Here is a 21,298-nt window from a genome sequence, read left to right on the forward strand (position 1 = left end):
GCAGTTCAGGACTATGTTATGCAATGGGATTTAGCAGTGTTAATCACAGCAATCCAACCCTGCCTTTTTGTTCTATTTTAGTATGTTATGCTTTAAATAAATGCAAGTTTCATTTTCCTCCCTTACTCATAATATTTCCTCATTTTCATCTGTGGGGGTGGAAACGGATTGTTTCAAGGCCCTCTTGCTAACCCTCTGCTGGGACATGCTGACTCAGCTTTGGAAATTCCACAAATAGGGAAAATGTGGTAGTGTTGCGTCTGTCGTGCTTCTGAGTGATAACCATCCCTTGTCGCATTTGAAACATGACTTGGTTGCCTTTTTATATCTGATGCATTTAGATATAGTACAAGTATTTCTGCACTGTATATTTTGTGAGCTGAGCCTGATCTTAAATGGAAATGGTATTTTTGTCTGTGTTAAATACAGATTTCTCAAAATAAAGCTGTCAAGGCGGTGTTTTATGATGGATTTCGGTTTCCTTAAGCAGTGTCTATGTCGAGTTGTTTTTTTTTCCTTAGGTTTCTGTAGTAGTTTAAAGTATCCAGACTCCCTGAAAATTGATGCATCCTCAAGGACTAGTAGGTTTCTATTTCTGGCATGTGCATCAAGATGAATAACTCTTCTCCAGCAGTTTGTATGGACTCTGGCTAAGTAGGCCGCAACCTTTATCCCAACAGGAATTCCCAGACTAGAAAATTCTGACTTCATTTATGGTTTATAGGAAGTAACACAAAACATGACAAAAGAAAGCCTTCCGTTTTCTTCACAGGCAATCACATGGGACCTGTGCACTGCTTGAATTCGCCTTTGGGTCAGTAGGTCAAATATTAAAAAGCCTTTTACTGTCCCAAAAAGTCCTCTTAAAGCTTTTAATGCTGTCCCAGTGCTGATAATTTACTACTGTTAATAGCTATGGTCTTTTTCTAGTCCAAGTGTAGACAGTAAAATATTAAGTCTTTAAATTTTAAACAAAGAAATCTGAGTTTCCTTAGATTCCTCAGACTTAGCCCCAAATCTAGAGAAGCTTCTCAAGAGAAACAGGAGTTCCTGCTGATCTACAGGTGGATGCAACATTGATACTAATTTAACCCCGTGTGCAAATCTATTTTGTCTTTGTATTTCTGGCAGCTTTGAAATGAAATATTAAACGAAAACAATAAATGCATGATGATCATCAGAAGAAATGCATTCACTGGAGTAATTGCAGTGAATTTATTTTTTATAATTATTATTTATTCAGCTTTATTAAACTGAATGCAGTTCTGAAAATATTTTCCGAGCACAGATCCTGATGCTGCCAACTAAACCAAAGAGAATTTTTCTGTTGCATTCAGTTAGAGAAGTATCAGGCCATGACAGAGCAAATACTCTGTATTTGGAAAGAACAGCTGCTAAAAATAGTAGACAGTAAGTCCTAAAGCCACTGTGGCCAAGTACAGGTTATGTGTGCACAAACACATCTGTAACTTGTTGCTCTGCTGCCCCATTATGCCATCCTATAGCCACTGGAAGATCAGACAGCAAAGTCCTCACCTTTGCCATGCTCCTGTTGTTTAAGAAGTCCCATTGCTTCCTTTGCCGAGGAAGGAGCATCCAACCTCTGCTCTAACACCTGCTACAGTCTCCACAAGTTACACAGGAGGGGCTAATGCACAGGTTGATATAAATGCCTTTTATCTATAGTTGGTGGAACCCAGCTTTGTCCTCTGCAATGACATTGCACTCTGACCTCTGCACTGAACAAGTGGTATTGTATCCTGAGACACATGAGGGAGAAAACCATTTGTTTCCACTGCCATTTGCCATCCTTTTGGTCTAATATTACCGTGAGCACAGACATTCTGCTTTGAACTTTGAAGTAAGGAAGTAGAACAGCCCAGTCAGCTCCAGGACTCACCACTCTTGAGAGCTGCCATCTTGACAAATGTAGATTAAAAAACACAATCTAGAAATGCTGTAATCATTTAAGCCATTTACTCTAGAATCTGCATTGCTGTGTGCACAAATGCAGCTTTTGAGCATCACTTATCATAAATCTTGATATTTCAGCTTATGCAAAGAAGAACTGTAGAATTCTTGTAAGAGTTATATTGCCTCAATGTAACAAGAGTTTCATCTTGAAATGCTTGGTGTTTATGTCATGTGTTTGGAAGTATGATTTTACATAATAATATATTATATATAATATATATAAATATATATTATATCATATATAATATATATAAAATAAACATATATAAATATATATATAAATATATAAATTAGCTGAATTTCTTTTATGTATATTATTACAATGAAATTTTTTTTTCACTGAGCATTTTACATACATAAAAAAAGCATTTCAACCAATTAGTGTCACTGGCACTGAAGGTATTTTTTGAAGAACTTAAGTAAGCAGTGCTACTAAATACTTGTTATTTGCTGTATCATGTTTTTCAAAATTACAAATAATAATCACAAGAATCTATTAAAATGGGATGTTTCAGTGCATACTTTTAAGTTGGTTTTTTTTTTTTAAGAGCACTTTAAATTAAGCTGTTAATTTAATGTTATTGATTTAGTGCATATGGAAATTTAGGTCGAATTAGTTTTCTTTTCTCCCTTATTGATAATGGAAAGTTTATACTGTGACCTGATTTCATGCTATGTCCACTTGCAAAGCAAGCAATCTCTTCTGTGACCTCTTTGCTCTCTGTTGCACATCACAAACACATCCTTTCTGTTGGACAGTATCATGTAAAACCTTGTTCTGGGAGAAAGCTAATAGCAGAGTTAAATTGCAAGATTCGTTAACTCTCTGCAGGGAAAAAGGACTTGACTATTGTCTAAATATCAGTAAGAGAATCCTGCAAAATATACATCAATCAGCATGTCACTAGCCCAGTATGGCATAAGGGAAACAAACATACTTGAGGCAATTTTGTCCAATGGGCAATAGGAAACTGTCATAAGTTCACCACAACACCTTCGATGACAAATCAAAATAAATAGATAAGGTATTCATCTTAGATTGCAGCTCATCTGGTAAATTAGCCTTTTGCTTCCAGAGGTTATAAGTGAGTTTCTGATTTCAGTTTCCTGGGTAGGCATCAATGTAGCACTTTCAGAAATTGCTATAGACAGCCAGCAGATCATCTGAGGTAATTAATTGATTCTTGCTTAACAGCAATAAGAATATCAAACCAATCTAAAAATATCAAATCAGTTCACTAAAACAAAGTGAAAAGAAGCAAGGAGTTTTAAAAAAATCTCACCTTATGATAGCAAAAGTACAAATAAGAGGTTTTTATATCAGTCTTTGATAGTTCTGGTTACGACTGTATTCCGTGGAGCTGAAAGGAGCTACCATGTATCTTACAGGATTTGACAGAAGCAACCATGGTGACTCAAGCCCATATTTCCCACAGAAGACAAAGGGCAAATCAAATCACCACTGGCAGGTGAATTGCATGATGGAAGGTTCTGCAGCAGCTATGTGCTGGACAGACCAATAACAATTCAGTTCCAGCAATATTTAGCTTTAGCAAATGCTGTGCTGTCCATGAACAAACTTAATTAAAAGAAAGCTGAGTCCAGCTTACACAGCAGACACAGCACTCTGATAGTTTGCACAGAGAGAAGAAATCCTGAGCATATGTAAACTGTGAACTCTTTTAAAGTTCATGGTTTTAATTAAAACAGTAGTTATAAATAATACTGTACTGTGGACCTGATATTTTTGACAAATATCTTCCTATTTTGTTTTTTTTTTCTTTTGTTTTTTCTCTTCATAGGTCAGGAGGTTTAGAAATTTGCTTGTTTGCAATTTTTGGACAAAATTTGGTAAAGCAAATTTAGCCCATGCCTTGTTTAAGAAGTGACTGCAAAGACTGCTTCAGTGATGGCACGGTAATGCTGGGTGCCCAAGTCACATCTCTCTTTTCTGATTAGATGATTCCAGAAAAGAATTTCAAATGGCAGTTCTTTTCTTGGGTCATTATAAAAAGTTCAGAAATTCTTAAATTTCATTATGCATATAACAATAAAATACTTTTGAAAATCATTGTGAGAATGCTTTTTTTCAGAAGAGTACTTCTGAGTGTTTTCTGTGTTTGTGGGCAGAACTTCTTTGTCTTTTCCGAAAGTGAACTCATTGTTAAGAGACTTTTGACATGACTTAGTGACAATCAAGTTTATAGGAAAAACGATGTTGCAGGTTTAGTTTTAGCTGTATTTATAATGTTAGATGGATTTGGCTTAATTAATGCTATGTAGTGGTTGCATTATTATTCTGGGGCCAAATCTCTTGCAACTCTTCGGAAACACCACAATGTTAATAAATTTTGGACCATCATAGTGTAATCAAGTAAGGCTGGGCACACAAGAAAGATAATTTATGAAACATGTAGTCAACACTAAGTCTAAAAAGGCAATGTGACTACTATGAAGCTGATCTGTCAGGGTGTGAGATTTAACATCTCAGGATGTTAAATCTTTGTATATTGGAGCCTTTGGAAGACCATCAAACAACAAAAAGATTCTTTTGAAGGTACCTAAGACAAAATAAGCTGCTTTGAATAACCAAATATTCTCTGTTCTTCAGTATTTTCCCTGTGAAACCATCTGTGTTTAGACAGTCTTGGTTAAGGAGATAGCTCATGCTTCCAACAGTGCCTAATGCAAAAAAATTTAAAGTGGAAAAGGGATAAAGCCAGGCTCAGTAGAGATAAGCCTGGCGGCATCATGCCAGTGTTTGAGGGACAGTGTGCTAGTGAGATCTGCTGTCTCAGTGGAGACAGGGGATGGAGATCCATGCAGGAGCAAGAACACAGGGGTTATTGATGTGTTAGAAACCTCAAAAGCACCTGAGAATGGTCATGTGATAATTAGGGCTTCTTCACCAAAAAACATGTTGGGATTGACAACCCAACTAGACAGTAATCTGGCTACTGCCATGAAAGAAAATAAAAAATTGCTTCTATATATACATCAGCAGTAAAAGGAGAGCTAAGGAAAATTTCCATACATTATTGGATGTAGAGGGAAACAGTGACAAAGAATGAGGAAAAGGCTGATGTATTTAATGCCTTCTTTTTCTCAGTTCTTAATAATAAGACCAACAGTTGTTCAGGTGAGCTTGAAAGATGGGATGGGATCAGAATGGAGCCCATATATTCCCAGGGGAAATGGTTAGTGCTCTGTTATACCAGTTCATGGGGCCAGACAGTACCCACTCAAGGAAAATGAGGGAGCTCACATAGTGCTCATCAAGCCACTTTCAATCATTTCCCAGCAGGAGGGTTGTGGTTGACTGGAAGTTAGCAAATGTGACACCTATCCATAGGGACAGGAGTATCTGGGGAGCTACAGGTCTGTCAGCCTGACCTTGGTGCCACAGAAGGTTATGGAGCAGATCATCTTGAGCACAATCACACAGCACATACAGGACAACCAGGGCATCAGGCCCAGTCAGGATGGGTTTGTGAAAGGCAGGTCCTTCTTGACCAACCTGGTCTCCTGCTATGACAAGGTGACACACTTAGTGGGTGAGGAAAGACTGTGGATGATGTTTACCTAGAATTTACTGAAGCCTTTGACACCATTTCTCACAGCAGTCTCTGGGAGAACCTGGCAGCTTGTGGTTTGGATGCATGTGTTTTCATCACTAGAAGCTGTCTAGATGGCCGGGACTAGGGAAAGGTGGTGGATGGAGCTGCATCCAGTTGGCAGCTGGTCACAAGTGGTGATCCCCAGGGATCAGTGTTGGGGCCAGTCCTGTTTAATATCTTTATCAATGATCTGGATGAGGGGATTAACTACACCCTCAGTCAGTTTGCAGATGATCTTAAATTGGGCAGGAGCATTGGAGGGTAGTGAGACTCTAGAGAGGGATCTGAACAGGTTGGAATAATGGGAAAAGGCCAACTGTATGAGGTTCAACAAGGTGAAGTTCCTGGTCCTACACTTGGGTCACAACAACCCCCTTGAACAATGCAGGCCTCGGGAAGGGCAGCTGGAAATCTTCCTGGTGGAAAAGGACCTGGGGGTGCTGCTTGACATCCAGCTGAACATGAGCCAGTGTGTGCTCAGGTGGCCAAGAAGGCCAATGGCATCCTGGCTTTTATCAGCAATAAAGTGGCCAGCAGGAGCAGGGCAGTGATTGTCCCCCTGTGCTCGGCACTGGTGAGGCCACACCTCAAATCCTGTGCTCAGTTTTGGGTCCCTCACTTCAAGAAAGACATTGAGGGGCTGGAGTGGGTCCAGAGAAGGGCAATGGAGCTGGTGAAGGTTCTGGAACAGAAGTCCTGTGAGGATCAACTGAAGGAGCAGGGGTTATTCAGTCTGGAGAAAAGGAGGCTCAGCAGAGACCTTATCATTCTCTACAGCTGCCTGAAAGGAGGTTGTAGCCAGGTGGGGGTCGGTCTCCCAGGAAACAAGTGGTAGGACAAGAGAAAACGTCCTCAAGTTGTACCACGGGAGGTTCAGATTGATGAGGAAAAAAATGTTCACCATAAGGATTGTCAGGCACTGGAACAGGCTGCTCAGGGAAGCGGTGGAGTCACCATCTCTGGAGGGATTTAAAAGTGGCAGGTTTGTGTGATGTGTGACATGGTTTAATGATGGGCTTGGCATTGCTGGGTTAAGGGATGGGCTCAGTGATCATAAAGCTCTTTTCCAACTTAAACAATTCCAAGATTCTATGAAAGGACTTTGGAAATACTCTTGATAAGGAGGCCTGCATTACTTTTAGCAGTTTCTTTCAACTGTATCTGTTATATTATTAATACATTGTGCACTAATAAAATCCATGTGAAGTTTAGGCTTTCTATACAGCACTGTAAGTCTTTTGATGCGATGCTCAACAAGAGAGTGAAACTAGCCTGGGATCAATAGTTAACTGGCCATTGATTTAGCTGTCTACATTGTTAAAAATGTGCCCACACAAAGGAAAGCAAATAAGCAAGGAAAAAGTCAAAGGGAACCCTGGCAGCTGCACTTCATTCATTTTGTTCACCTCGTGTTACTGCAATGATGGCTCAAAATATACCATTGACAAATCTGGAAGGCTGCATCGTCTGGACCATTGTTATAGCAAAGGTTTCATGAGAGTTGGTTAGTTTGTTCTTTATATAAAAAAATACGTAATGTAAAAAAATCTTTGAAAGTGGACTACTGTCAATTCATATCAGTGTATCTTCAGTGATTGGAAAGGCACCACATGAACATACACGGGCAAGATCTCCATCCCCAACCACTATATTATGCCTTTCCCTCCCATCCTCTCTGAGAAAAAGGAAAAGGAGTTCCTGCTGTCCCTTCTCTGATACCAGGAGGTGGTGGAGTCTGGGGTGACTTTCTTCCAACTTTCACATTACTAGCCTATATTCATCCTATCTAACAGTGATTAAGTAAGTTAGGAGCATCCTGCCATGCCTGGATAGGTCAGTAAAGAGATAACCTCTCTAAATGTTCCTTGAAGACATTAGGTATTAGAGCTGAAGTTACACACCAGGATTATAAATTCAGTGTCTTACTCTGTCTGAAACCAGGCATCTTTTGCACATGTGAAAAAATATGCCACATTAATGAGGAAAAGCAGCAGGAATAAATGGAGTAACAATAGAAAACTGGGGGGAAAGTCTTTTCATTCAGAATTTTGTTTTGTGACTCCAACCAAATGCTCATAAAATCAGCTTTTAAATGAAAATCTGTTTTAGATGTCCTGAAAAGTTCTCATGATCTGCAGAACTCAAAACATAAATATTACAAAACAGAACAACAAGAAGAGCTATTGAATGTGAATCTACTGAGAGAAAGTATTACATGCTTCCTCTAAATTTCTTTTAAGCATAGTGGCTATAAATAATCCAGTTTAGAAATAATGTAATAAACTGTAGATGAGACTGATGCTACCATACAACTGCAGTTTTCAAAACAGTAAGCAAACACTGGAAAATGTATGAAATGGCACAAAAATGTTTCCATACACATGATCTGGTTTCATATACATGGCTCCACATAAATGGCTCTTTCTTTAAAAATTACCATTTTTATCTTGAGGGGAGACAGAAGTTCAACCCAGATCTTTAAAGAAGACAAGGAGTTCAATCCACAGGCTGAAGATCTGGGCAGTGGCCATAAGGCAGAGATGAACTAATTTGGGAAAAATACTGATTGAGGGTGTTTTTAGCCTGTCTAAAAAGACAGAACTGTTTTTCTAAAGGTGAGCTGTAATACTGACCGGTGTCAAAATTAATATTATGAATTCTCAATTTATTAAAGACAAAAAAAAGCATATAATCTATTAGTATAAGTATTGATTATATCTTTTAAAAGAGGAGTTCAGAATCTCACGTTGATCCATATACAAAGTTAAATTCCCAGAATAAGTTTGGAAGATGGATAAAGAAATAATTTGAACTCATAATCAGTGCTTAGTTTCCTAGAGCAAGCTGCTCTGAGAAATAAAGTAAGTTCAATAAAAGGAATTGGTACATAAGGTTTCCAGATAAACCAAACACACTCAGTTTCCAGTCCTACTGAGAGCACAGATTAAAAGAGGCTGGAGTTCCTTTTTGGAACAAAAAATAACATCGCCAAAAGCTGTCTGCCCCTCCCTACACGTGTCTTTAAAGAATGCATTACTAAACGTACTGTGTAAAGAGGCTCAGCCTCAGCTCAAACAAGCAGGAATTGTTCTTTCAGCTTTTCACGCTTTGCTTCCAAAGATTATGTCAAGATGGGAGGGAAAATCCCATCTGAACGCTGTCTTTCCTTTCAAAAGTGTCTGGGAGGGCCCAGCAAAGCAAACAGCAAACTTGGAGTTGCAGCACACCCTCTGCTAGGGTTTGTTGGTGATTTTGGGAGTTATTTTTTTGTGGGTTTTTTTTTTGTTAGTTTGTTTGTTTGTTTGTTTTCTGTTTTAAATGCTGTTGGTGTAGTGCATTTCAAATCCTCTGCATTATAAACTTACTTTGCTCCTTGGCTAAGACCTCGGGGGATGAGTGACTGGCCCAGTTCTTCCTAAAAGGCAGTGACAAAATTTCTGGCTGTTTCCCCAGTGCTGACCTCCATAGCCTTGCAGCAGGACACCTGCTCTGCTGACCACTGGAGTTGGTCAGGGCTAATTGAAAACATGGGCTTGACCTACTGTTAGTTTGGTGTATTCACAATTTTAAACCTTTCAATTTTAAAATTGTAATTTTTTTTTTTTTTCTTTTCAAATTGTAATTAACATAATTTTAAATCTTCACAAATTTAAGCCTTCCTAGGAGTGGTTTTGACCACCTCAAGAGTGTCTATCATACACATCCCCAGCCAGAATGGCACAACGGCAACATACGCATGCAGCTATGGCCCCTGGAATGCAAGGGCCAGAGGAGCTGAGGTATTATGCTCATACAATGATGGTAAAATAGGCTGCAGTGGGAGCAAAGGGAGTTGCAAAAAGCCATGCACTTCTCTGGAGAGGAGCTTAAATTGACTTAATTTCTTTTTTGTTGTTTTTGCTGGCTCGTTCTCTGGCACTCAGTGTACCCACAGAGACTGGCACATACCGGGATCCCAGAATGCGCTTAGCCTAAGGTGTGAGACTGTGCCAGGATTTCATAGGATTGGGACTGACTGGATAAGTTTATCCCTGCTTCTTTGAGGCTGCAGTGCAAGTGCAAACTGTACATGGAAAATCCTTGGGCTGTCAAGTGGGAGATCATGGCTAAAATGAACATCTGTGAGGATAGACAGGATCTTTTGATCGTGCCTTGAGACTGTGCTTGCAAGTTTGCATGTCTTGAGCATGGTTCTTCTGCAGCTGGCACACACAGCAGGCTGCATGGTTGCCTTCACCACTCTCTTCATGAAGCAGCAACTTGGCCTGGTGTTTTACCCATTATTTTGCCCATGTTTGGCACGGGGCCTGGGAAAGGCAGAGGAGCTTTGCTTCCACACTGCAGAGAGCCTTCCACTGCTCCCAGCAGCCCCCTGCTCCTGTGAGCCTCCAGGCCAGTGGTCAGCTGCAGTGGCTGACCCTGGTCCCCCTGGGGAGGCCCTCTCACTCGTGGGGGATTGGATCCAAGGGACAGGAGTGCTTTGGGAAGACTGTATCTACAGGTGTGTCACTCCTGAGGTAGAAAGAGAGGTCCAGAGAGGTCCCTGGAAGTTTGTAAGAGACACATAGATATGGTGCTCAGAGACATGGTTTAGTGGTGGATCTGGCAGTGTTAGGTTAATGGCTGGACTTGATCTTGGAGGCCTCTTCCAACCTTAGTGATTCTAGGATTCTATGAAATCACTAGCAAAGGCCAGGCTCTGCTTGGCTGGTGGCCCCACCACGCTGGCTCCAGGTCTCCAGCTGCAGGGCATCCAAGTCACAGTGCTATTGGAGTTGTTTGTGGTGAGCATGCAACTTTCTGCCATTCACCCTTTAGGTTCCTGCCCAGGCTATTAGGAGCACAGGAGGAAGATGCAGTTCTGAAGTGACTTTCAGTATCAAACAAAAAAATTCCACTTCTCTCACTGATGACTGGTCAGTCAGTGCATTTTGGGACTGGAGGCAATAATAAATAGGATTTTTGTGGCCCAAGATGGGAAGCAACATTTTTTTAATGTCTAATGAAAAGTCTTAGAGAGAATTAAATGAACCACAGGAAGCCTGATCCAGACACTAACATCACCATCAGTCCTGAAATCCTGGGAGCTGTTCCTTCACTGAAGGCAGAAACTGAGCTGTCAGCTCTTAGGATTATGAAAGGCAAGTAGTTCATGGGGTGCTCGGACTTATGGTTCTGGTTAGGCTTATCTTGTCAATAAATAGGCATATTTTGAACAGCAGGATGCTTACCTTTGACAGTGAAAAGCTCAGCAGCCGCACTGAGATGGGGAAGAGAATATCTCACACGGGAACTTGTGGAATCTAGGAAGAAAAGGCTTGGGCAAAATGAGAGGCATGTGTCAGCACCTCCATGCTGAACATCAGAGATCTCTGCACAACTGAAAAAGATCACAGGGAGCCTCAGTGCCAGAGGCTTGGAGTGGGACCAAGCCTGAGAAACAGGGACTCGTGAGGGTGGGTCGCAGTGGGGTCTGGCTGCACAGAGATAGGGCAGCTGAGTTCCACACCACCCCTGTAAAGCCTGCTCAGCTCCCAGCTGCATGGCTGTGAAGGCATTTCATCTTGTTTCAGTCAGCTCTGGCTTCTGTGGGGTGATATTTCACTGTAAGGGAAAGGGGTATTTCTCTAAATGTTATATTTGTATAGTAAGGAAAAATAATGTGAATTTTTTCCTTTCTTAGAAAACACTGTTGTGTTGTGGAGGTAGCATGAGTGGCCTCATCTGTCTTTCCCTGCTTGCAACATTTATTTATCACATTGATAAAAGATAGGCTTGGCAGATCCCTGTGAAAGAGTGGCTATGGTCTGCTAGTCTTTCATTCATCCTCAGAGTGTAGCTAATTTTCCACAGATATTTAAAACAAGGACATTTAATCTCTAGCACAGTTAAAAGGCTTATGTGTTTCTGGTTTAGAAGTGAGACACATTGGCAATGGTTCTTATTTATTTTATTTGTTTGCCCCAGCTTGAAAACTGAGTAGTCAAAGGGAGAGTTCTCATTTTAATGTGCTGCGGGACTGAGTTGCTTCAGTGAAAGCAGAGACTGTTGTGAAGTTACTGATGCATAACTCCACCTTTCCACATTAGTCTGGTCTTTGGCTACAGGGATTTCATCAGCATATTTTTTTCTAAATATTAGCGAGAGACGTTGGTCCTTGAGCATTGATTGGTGGATTAATCAAAGCCCTTAGCCAATCAATAGGTAGAGGTTTGCATAAAAATGGAATTATTTCTGAAGAACTGTGCCAATTGGAATTGCAAAACTTTCTGCTTTGATATGCTTCTTGAATGGCTCTGCTTTATCTACCTCTATTGCTCACCCTTTCAAAGTACTTAGTAACAATGAAAGTGCTTCCAAATTCCTACATCTTTCATTTTTTTTGTGTGGCTTCAGGGTGTGGAGGGTGAAAAAGGGGGAACTACCAATCAATAAAACTGAAATAGTTTGCATACAGAAAAAATGAAAAATGTAAAAAAAAAAAAAAAAAAAAAAAAAAAAAGAGACAAAGAAAATGGCTTGCATTCTTGTCTCCTTACTTTTCCCAAAGCTAAAAGTGTGATTTGAAGCTCATATTCCTTTTCTTTTCTTGTCTACCTTCCCTCCAGGACTGTTTGCATGATTTCCCTTCCATTGTCAGTACTGTAGCAGTTCTGACCCCTCACTAGCATCTTTTGGTTACTGGAGAGGAACTAGCTTTTGGATGTGTATAAATGTAAATTGATGTGAGAGGAAGGAAGATGACTGCAGGGAAAGATAACTGAAAAGGGAAAGAAGGTTTTTCTAGATTTGAAGTTTGTAACTTCAAACAGTTGAATCTGCAATAAGTTCAGTATTCATGTGTGTGGTGTTCCTCTCCTCTCTTCTGCCCCTTACTGTAAGACATAGAAATAACTGGGTATACTTTTATGGACAGCAGGTTGAAAACATGCCTACTTCAGTCTTTTATTTATGTTTTGTAAAACAGTGAAGAATTCGTCATGCATGGTAATGTGTTGTGTCATGGGGTAGTGAGTGTGGAGATGCAAAGCTACAATGCAGTGGTCATTTGCCAGTATGTCCAAAGACAAGCATCCATAGCCCTGAGATCAGAATCCACATTAAACAGTACAACAGCCTTACATGCCTCCTAATTTTGGACCTTTTGGGGTATTCATTTTTTTTGTCTCATCCAAAAAGGCTGAAATTGCCCTTGAGCCTGGGGTAAGAAAAGCTAAAAACTTCCTTCAGCTTCTGATTCTGGTATTTAGCTACATTAGATTTGCCTTAGTCATTCTTGTCCCTGCAAAGACGGTGTGTGTGTGTATCATAGCTTGAAGCAATTTCTCTTTCCAGTATTGAAGCCTTGAATGTACAAGGCAGTGATAGAGCAGACATCTTGGTTTTATCCTGTCTTCATACATCTTCTCAAAACAGAATGCATGATTGTGTTTGACAAGGCACATTCTCACTGATTTTAATGGAGTGTAATTTGAAACTAGTTTAGTTAAACCAGGGCAGATGGCTGCAGGACTGTGTGTAATTTCATAACAGTGCAAGGTTGCAGCGCTGCTGCAAGGTTATTAATCTGATTTTAGGACAACTCAGCAAAAAAAGGGTATTGCTGTTGTCAACTCAGTGTTGAACAAGTACAAATTAATTCTGCCCATTAAAATGTGGAATAAAAAGAATTAAAAACTCTGTCTCAGAGAACATTCTCAGAGAAGATATACTGTGGATTACTGCACAGTATAATGATTGCATCTTATATTTTTGGTTATTTAACATTAGCTGAAATTATGTAGTAATGCCTGATCCCAGTCAGGCTTATACTGGCAGGTAATCAGATATTATGTAAACCTTGTATCAATCAAAATGGACAGAGCCATGTAAATCTGCAAGGGCATAACTAAATTGATTTAATGTAATCAAGACCTGGTTGTCTGTAGACAAGAGGTTTTTTACTGCTTTAATACACTTATTTTACATATGGCATCTATGTCTCTTTCATGTTCTTTTGCAGTAATTCAGCAAGCAAGAATAGGAGTTGGGGTAGTTACCAAAATGGAAAGTTTAGCCTAAAGATCTGAAATAGAACAAGAGAGCTGCTTTCAAATTTGTTTTTTCAATTATTCATGCTACAGGCTTTGTTTTATAAGATTTTTTTGATTTAGTCTCAGAACAAACATGTGACCTATCTGACTAGGACCATCGGTTGAACTGCAGAACTCCTGCCCCTGGCCCAGTTAGATCTTACTGCTCATTATAATGAAAGAAGAAGGGGAAAGAAAAGGAAAAAGATACTATGAAAAGTGTTCTGTGTTTTCAAGCAACCTTTTTCACAATGAGCAGGCTGAATGAGAAGTGTTCAGGCTGGAAAGCACATCTGCCTAAAATAGATATTGAATTTTTGTTCTTTATTTATGTTAACATTAGCACATTTGTGGAAATCACGATTTTTTTCACAATCTCTTTGCTAAATTAGGACACAAATACAAGAATACTTGTGCATGAGAGTCATTTTCTATAAATTAGTAGTGCCACTGAGTTCAATAAGAGCAATCATGCACAGAATTATGCACATGCATGAGAGTTTGCAGAAATCTGGCAAATACGTTGCTGTCATGAAAAGATTACCCAGCTTTTCTTCCAGTGCAGCTATGAATTCTTGGCTTGATCCTATTTTAACTGTCCCTTATTGTAGGAGCCACAAGCTATTCTATTATGTTAAGCCTAACTGAGGATATTTCTCTTATTTTGTCGTAGCAACAAGAGCAAGATCCCACAAATCTATACATCTCAAATTTACCTGTGTCCATGGATGAGCAGGAACTGGAGAATATGCTGAAACCCTTTGGACATGTCATTTCCACCAGAATATTAAGAGATGCGAATGGAGTCAGCAGAGGAGTCGGCTTTGCCAGGTGAAACCTTTGCTCTTACTTTGATTCATGCACATTTTTTCACCTTTGGTCCTTTGCAAATGCTGTCTGTTCTGTAGCTCTGAAGTCTCACAGCTGTGGAAGATGCAGAGCAGCGCCTTGATCCCATTGTATCCGTTCTTTCTACCAGGAAATGCCAGTGAGGAAGGATGCTCATTTCATTGCTCTAAAAACTGGTTCATACATGTATATATATATATATGTATATACCTATAAATAAAAATGGGTAGGAATAGTGAGCTATCCTTTCAGGATCAATCTCAGGTAATAATAAATGTCCTACAGCAAAAAGCACATACTTGGTAAAGAAACCAAGGCCTGTGCTTAGGAGGTCCCAGGGTGAACTTATTGCAGTCTTTCAGTACCTGAAAAGTCCTTTAAGAAATCTGGAGAGAGACTAGATAGTCTTTAAGGTCCCTTTCAACCCAAATCATTCTATGAAACTGTTTAAATATTTGTCAAAGATTTTGCAACAGGAGAAAGTAAATTTAGCAGCTAGAAGAGCAAAGGGTAGGAACTGTAACTGAGGAAACGTGTCTTTCTTGAAAGCTGCAGCTTCCTTGAACTGCAGCTAAGAAAAGAGCTTAAGAAGAAATATTTGCATAGAACAAACCCTCATGGAGTAGTCAGACATTTTAGACAGAATGGGCAACATATTATTACTATGTACTTCATTGTTAGTACAGATAGACAAGGCTCCATGTTTACTCTCAGGGAATATTTACATAGATTCTCTTCAGCTTGAAACATTCTCCAATCAAACAGTTTTTTTTTCAAAAGCCAAGAAATAGAGTGCTATATATAGAAAGGTACTGAAAAAACAAATAAGGAGAGAAATTTGCAATTCTGCTGCAAATCAGTCTTCTGCTTCAGAAGAAAAAGGGGAAAAAAATCTCAGATCATTGTTTCTACAGAATATTCATAACACTGTGCTTTGTAGAGGAGGCAAAATGACTTCTTCATCTTGCAAATTTCTCTGAAATCCATCATATCTTGGTATATCATGGCACTTCTGTTGGAGTCATAATACCACTGAGTGAAATGAGTTACAGTGTGATAAAAAGTTAGCTTTCAAGAAAAATGACATTGCAGTGTTACTGCTGCCCTTGATGTGAAAGGTCAACATGCACAAAAAATGTTAAGATAATATGGTCTGAATTCAAATGGGAAAAGGCAAAACATTTATGGTGAAAGATGGCATACTGATCCTTGTGCATTCTTGCAGATAATAACATGAATTTTTCTAGCTCACTAAATATAGATTAGTCTAAGTCATGGATAAACTCGCATTTTTGAAAATTGACTTACTTTGTGAAAATGTATTTAATTATGGTACTTATTTCAGGAACCCTTTAATGATCTAACTTGTAGGTTGTGTAATTCACCATGCAAGCAACAGTAGGGTAAGACCTTCACTCCATCAAAGTCTACAGCAGATCTCCCACTAATTTGAGTGAGACTAAATCATCCAGGAATTTAGAGTCATAGTTGAATGAGGACTCCTGTCTTTGCTGAATTATCAATACAATAATTTAATTTTACATGACCAACTGACTTTTGTCTTTTAAAGAAATGCTTTCTGTTTTATTCTTCCTATATGTCAAACCAAACAAAGGTTGTTAATTTCTTTAGCTTTGCTCGTAGTCAACTTTGCATCAAGTCACTAGGTATTCTAGTGTACCTATGGCATGAGCACATGTTGAGTGGGTACAGTGTAGGGTACAGTGCAGTATAGGCAGGGGATAGAAATTGTATTTCAGTCCAAATAAGATTTTAGGAGTTCAAATCAGCACCCCAGATGAAGATCCTGGCTATTCTGACCTGGGAACTTTGATCACAGTATATCTTGCCTGCCTGTGGAATGTGCCATGATGCTTAACATAGTTCTAAGCAGAGCCACAGAATCACCAGGGAAAAAGTTACATTTGCATATGCTGAAATGATGCAGCATACAACCATTTTGAAATGTGATGTTTCAAAGCTATTAATTACATTTTATGATGATTAAAAAACACTTTCTGAGTCTGCCCAATCATAGAAATAGTCAGTCTCAAAATAAGTATATTCATTCAGAAAGCAATCAGAAGTCTAAAGGTAGGCAGCTATTGTCAGATTTTTCTTCTAAGTGGGTATGATTAGCAGTATTATAGTACTGCAGGTGGCTACTTAATCATTTATAACCTGGAGAACTTCAAATGTTCCTGGATCAAAATGATCTTAGTTACATCTGGTGACATTAACAACCTCCCTTAAACTATGTGCATACAAAACTAGATCTCAGTGAAAGTTAAGCCATGAAACAATTTCCTCTCTTTTGCACCGTTCAAAAGCAACTGAACAGATTTTCCTGAATCTTTTCCATTTCACTGTGGCCAGAGCCAACAGTGCCTGGGTACACCCCAGGGGAGATTTTGGGGAGGAGAGTTATGAGCAAGGGGCCAGAGAAGGGAAACTTTAGACTTTGACTGTGGCTTCATAAAAGCTAATCCATGCTATAACCTCTGCACATCTGCTTCTGCCTGACCCCTGGCCCATGCTTTTTACTTCAAGGCTATATTACCTGCCTTCAGACTCTCCGTGGGAGCTGGCATTCCACAGGGCTTGCACTGCTGTGGTCTTTTGGCAGGGGTGCTTCTGCTGACACTGTCAAGCAGAAGCTGAGACTAGACACAGCCTAGCCTAGAGCAGAGAGAGAAATGAGAAGAAATAGGAGGGGGCAGAAATTACTTACTAGAAGTAGGATGTTGGAAAAAAGGAGGCACTTCTTTGGATGTGAAGCTTTGAGTTCAGTCTGTTATAAGACTGCCTGTTAAAAGAGGGAATGACACCGTGATGCCCTTGTCATCACAGCACTTAAATTTGTGGATGTTTTTCTTAAGTATCTGTTCCTGGGAGTCATCTAGTAATTTCAGCAGCTGATCTTTCATTTTTAAAGTGTAAGTGTATTCTTCAGAGCCTAGAACAAAATCATAGTCTTTCATCCTTAAAAAAAAACCCCAAAACAACAAACCAGCAATATGAAACAGAACAAAACAATACAAAAAAAAAAAAAAGGAAAAAATCCACAGAAACTGGAATTTGAAGACTTATTGAAAGATATAATTTTAAAGTTGATATTTTATGTGTTTGGCAAACAACATTAGTGGTATTGTTGATGGTATGAGTAAAAAGCAGATCAGAGATAGTAAGGTCTTTGAGGGAGGCTGGAATTACTGGATAGGGAAAGGTATTGAGAGCATGGAAGGAAATATTTATCTTCATCCTGAAGTGTTGCCACTTATAAAGAGATAACTCTATGTTCTGGAAGACCTGGCTATCCACAGGCCCACAAAGAATGAGTTTCAGATGTTAAGGTGGGAGAAGATAAAGGAATGACAAAATCACAGTGGTGACAAAGCAGTGGTGCTGTTTTGCTAAATAAAAGGTGGAATATTTAGAGACAGATTTCTGAGGATCAGTGATGTTGCTACATTGGAGACATAGAAGTCAGCAGCACCAGGGGATAAATAACATTTAGTCAGTTTAGGGATTTTTTGAAGAGGTAAAGTGCTTTGTTCTTCCTTATTCAAGGGTTTAATTGAAGCTGATTTTAAAAGGTGCTATAATTTAACTTGAATAAGTCCAGCATCTGGGATGGTAGTAGAAGCTTAGATATTATAGGGATCATTCCTACTTTCAGTCAGAAGAATGATTTGTCACATTGTGCATCTTACCTAGGAAATTGCATATCTCAGGATATCCCAGGATAATTGAATATCTCAGGTGAAACAGAAATTCCCATATATGCTCCAAAGCCTTTTTGTGTTATCTGTAAAATATTCCAATGCCTGTGGTGATACATTTCCTTTGAAAGGCCTCCCTGGAAAGGTCTCAGAGCAACACTGCAGGTGGTGAGGAGTTCTGTGTGGGGATGTGTCTCTGAGACCCTCATATTTTCATCTGCTGTTGCAACCTGGAAAAATTTTGGTGGACTTTGTGTATCCCTAAGAAAATTGACAGGCGTGAAGCATCACTTTCAGGGAGAAGCAAACTCCAGGGAAGGACAGGTGGGTCACGATCCCTAGACAAATATCAATGGGACTCCATAAGATGAAAATGAATATGCAGCTCTGGAAGGTGATAAGGGAGGAAGCTGGAAAGTTGGGAGCCATCAGATAATTTGGCTTAGCAATTTGCATAATCCAAGCCTGAGGTACCATGAGTTTAATTAAAGAGCTCCTTGGGCTTTGGAAAAGGGAACAAGGAAATATTGGTATATACCTTGAGGAGGGACTTAACTGGTAACACTGAATCAATGAAATAAAAATTGTTTTTTATAATCCCACAATAAAATACCATTCAAGTATTATTTAAGTATCTTCCCTAAAGAGATAGTAGTATTAATAACACCATACACAGGTTTGTCACACTCAGCTGAACAGCAGAACAGCAGAACAAGAATTTTATAGGTCCTTTTAAATGATGAAGTGCAAAGAAAGAGTTAGAAACCTCTAACTTTTTTATTTTGTTTGCTGTCTTGTAACTTAAACGACCTTGCAAGATTCCTCCCCCAAGCGACATTTTACAACGAAGTCATAAGCTTCTGAAAACAGAAATTTATGATGGAAATGCTGACAGTCAGACAGTCAAGTATTGCACTGCTGGCGGGCAGCAGTATAATACTTAACCTGAGACTGTGAAGACAGTAGCATAAATCAGCCTAGGTCTAGGTGGAGATGACTGTGTGTTCACACTATTCTTTTCCAGTAACACGAGAAAATCTGTACAACACAAATGGTCATAAAAGAATGTTATGGTGCTGTTCCCAGCAAATGTCCAAAGTCAAGAGATTCTCAATTAGCTGTCACCTCAGAGCAAAGGTACACATCAGGGAGAGGCTTCCATCCCTTTGTGACCTAGCTTGGGGGCATCTGTAGTGAGGCATTTAAACACTCTGCTGTTGGGAGTTTGGGCTTCATCTTCATCTTTTCGCTACCTTATTCTTCTGGAAAAGCTTCTAATGGGTTGCTTTTCTTTGCCTGCCTATCTTTGTTACTAAACTTATCTCCACCTTACCCGCATTTTACATGTCTTAAATTTAGTCTCTGGAAATAATACTCAACTCGGCAACTGAAAAGGGAGCAACAAGGACTAGGAAGTGAGATTTTGAGCAATCACAGGATCATTATTCTATTTATAGAAGCTTTGCATGGATTTCAGTAGAAATGGTTATGCTCCAGTTTCCACTGAAGTAAAACAAGAGAGATGAGCCTTTAATTTCTTAGTTTTTTCCTTATTTAAAGGACATTGTGCATCTTTCAGAGGGTTTCAGGATAATGTAGGTGTAATGAAGTTATTTATTCTGACCCAAAGAGGTTTCTCTATGGAGAGCACTGTAAATTTAGATACTGTAGTGCAGAAATACTCTGGCAGCTCACCTTGGCATAATGGGTGATGCTGCAAGGTGTAGAATGAACCACATCTCGAGAGGAAAAGAGTGGTTTCTGTAGACTTTTTACATTTGTCTGAGAAAGTAAACAACCTCCTGTTGTTCAAGCAGACAGCTGAAGAATATACAGGCAAGACATGTTGGGAAAAGATATAATTTGTGAGCAATGAGGAGAACTTGTCAAAATAAATGTCTTCTGAGGCTGTGAGTGGCAAAGGGAATAGCTTTTTTCCAACAAAAAATGGATTCCAACCAAAAAGCACAAACATCTTGAAACAATCTCTTACTGACTGAAAAGCTAGGGAGATAAGATACCTAAATCTGTTACAGGGGAGAAGGAAATCACAGGTTGCAGCTGTATCAGGGTCTTAGAATGCCTGGAATTAAATTAGCAAAATAAATTTTAAAAAAAAAAATAGGGAATGTGTTTCCATGGAAGGATGAAAAACATAGGAAACCTCATACTAATCAAAACTATCTTGTAGCTTTAGAGTATTTGAGACCTGCAGATCATTTTGCCTCACATCTTTTATATCATAGGCAGTTGAAATACTACCCGTTACCTAATATTGAGATAATGCTTGTGTCTTACTAAAATAAGACTTTCAGAAATGATTTGAAGACATCAGTTAGAAAGAAAGGACCACCTCTCTTCTATCTAATGTTTGCCAGTGGATCATCTTCCTTGCAGTTAAATGTTCCTCACTAATTTCTCTTTTGAATTCATCTGTCACAACTTTCTCAGGAAGGGTAAAGACGTCCTTTCTCCCTAGTTTATTCTCCCCACAAAGGTACATATGCAGTGCTATCAGACTGCCACTCTAGTCATCTTCTTGATATGCTAAAGGAATTCAGTTCTCTGGTGTGTATTCTAACTATGGTCTCCATTCTTTGGCTCCCCTCACTGTATAATTCTGTTACTATCCATCTGCTTCCATCTTTACAAAATGCCTTAAATAGTAAGGAAACATTGTTCTCAAAGATTTATTATTTCCGCTCTTGTAAGTGTAAATATTCATATGCTGATCATAACATAAATGGGGTAGCAACAATTTCATCTTTAAATATTTACTCTGGATATAAAAAAGTATAGTCCTGATTCTCATTTACATTATTATTATTATTATTAAGCAAAGTGACGACATGGTATATGTAAACCAAACCTGCACTTTTCCACTAACTGGTAATTACATGGTACTGAATATTTCTCAGGTAATAATGTAATCACCATGTTATTCCTTATATAAAAATTGTATTTAGTTGTTTCTTTACACTGCATCAATCTTTATATTATGCAGGTATAAGAGCTTTTGGGGGGGGGATATTAAATTAATTTTTTTCTCTTTTTTTTTTTTTTT

At 39.1% G+C, this 21,298-nt stretch overlaps 1 protein-coding gene across 3 annotated transcripts in view; it reads left to right on the top strand.

The window, feature by feature from the left end:
* RBMS3 (RNA binding motif single stranded interacting protein 3) overlaps positions 1-21,298 on the top strand; it is a 446,028-nt gene that overhangs the window by 275,395 nt on the left and 149,335 nt on the right. For all 3 annotated transcript variants that reach the window (XR_004495821.1, XM_019005566.2, XM_015617215.2), the window contains exon 5: positions 14,337-14,494. Coding sequence is in view for 2 of the 3 variants with exons in the window: in XM_019005566.2 (XP_018861111.1) it covers positions 14,337-14,494 (158 nt within the window). In the remaining variant the exon portion in view is untranslated. The remainder of the gene's footprint in view (positions 1-14,336; positions 14,495-21,298) is intronic.

Source organism: Parus major, chromosome 2, assembly GCF_001522545.3.
Source record: "Parus major isolate Abel chromosome 2, Parus_major1.1, whole genome shotgun sequence".
Classification (NCBI taxonomy): Eukaryota; Metazoa; Chordata; class Aves; order Passeriformes; family Paridae; genus Parus; species Parus major.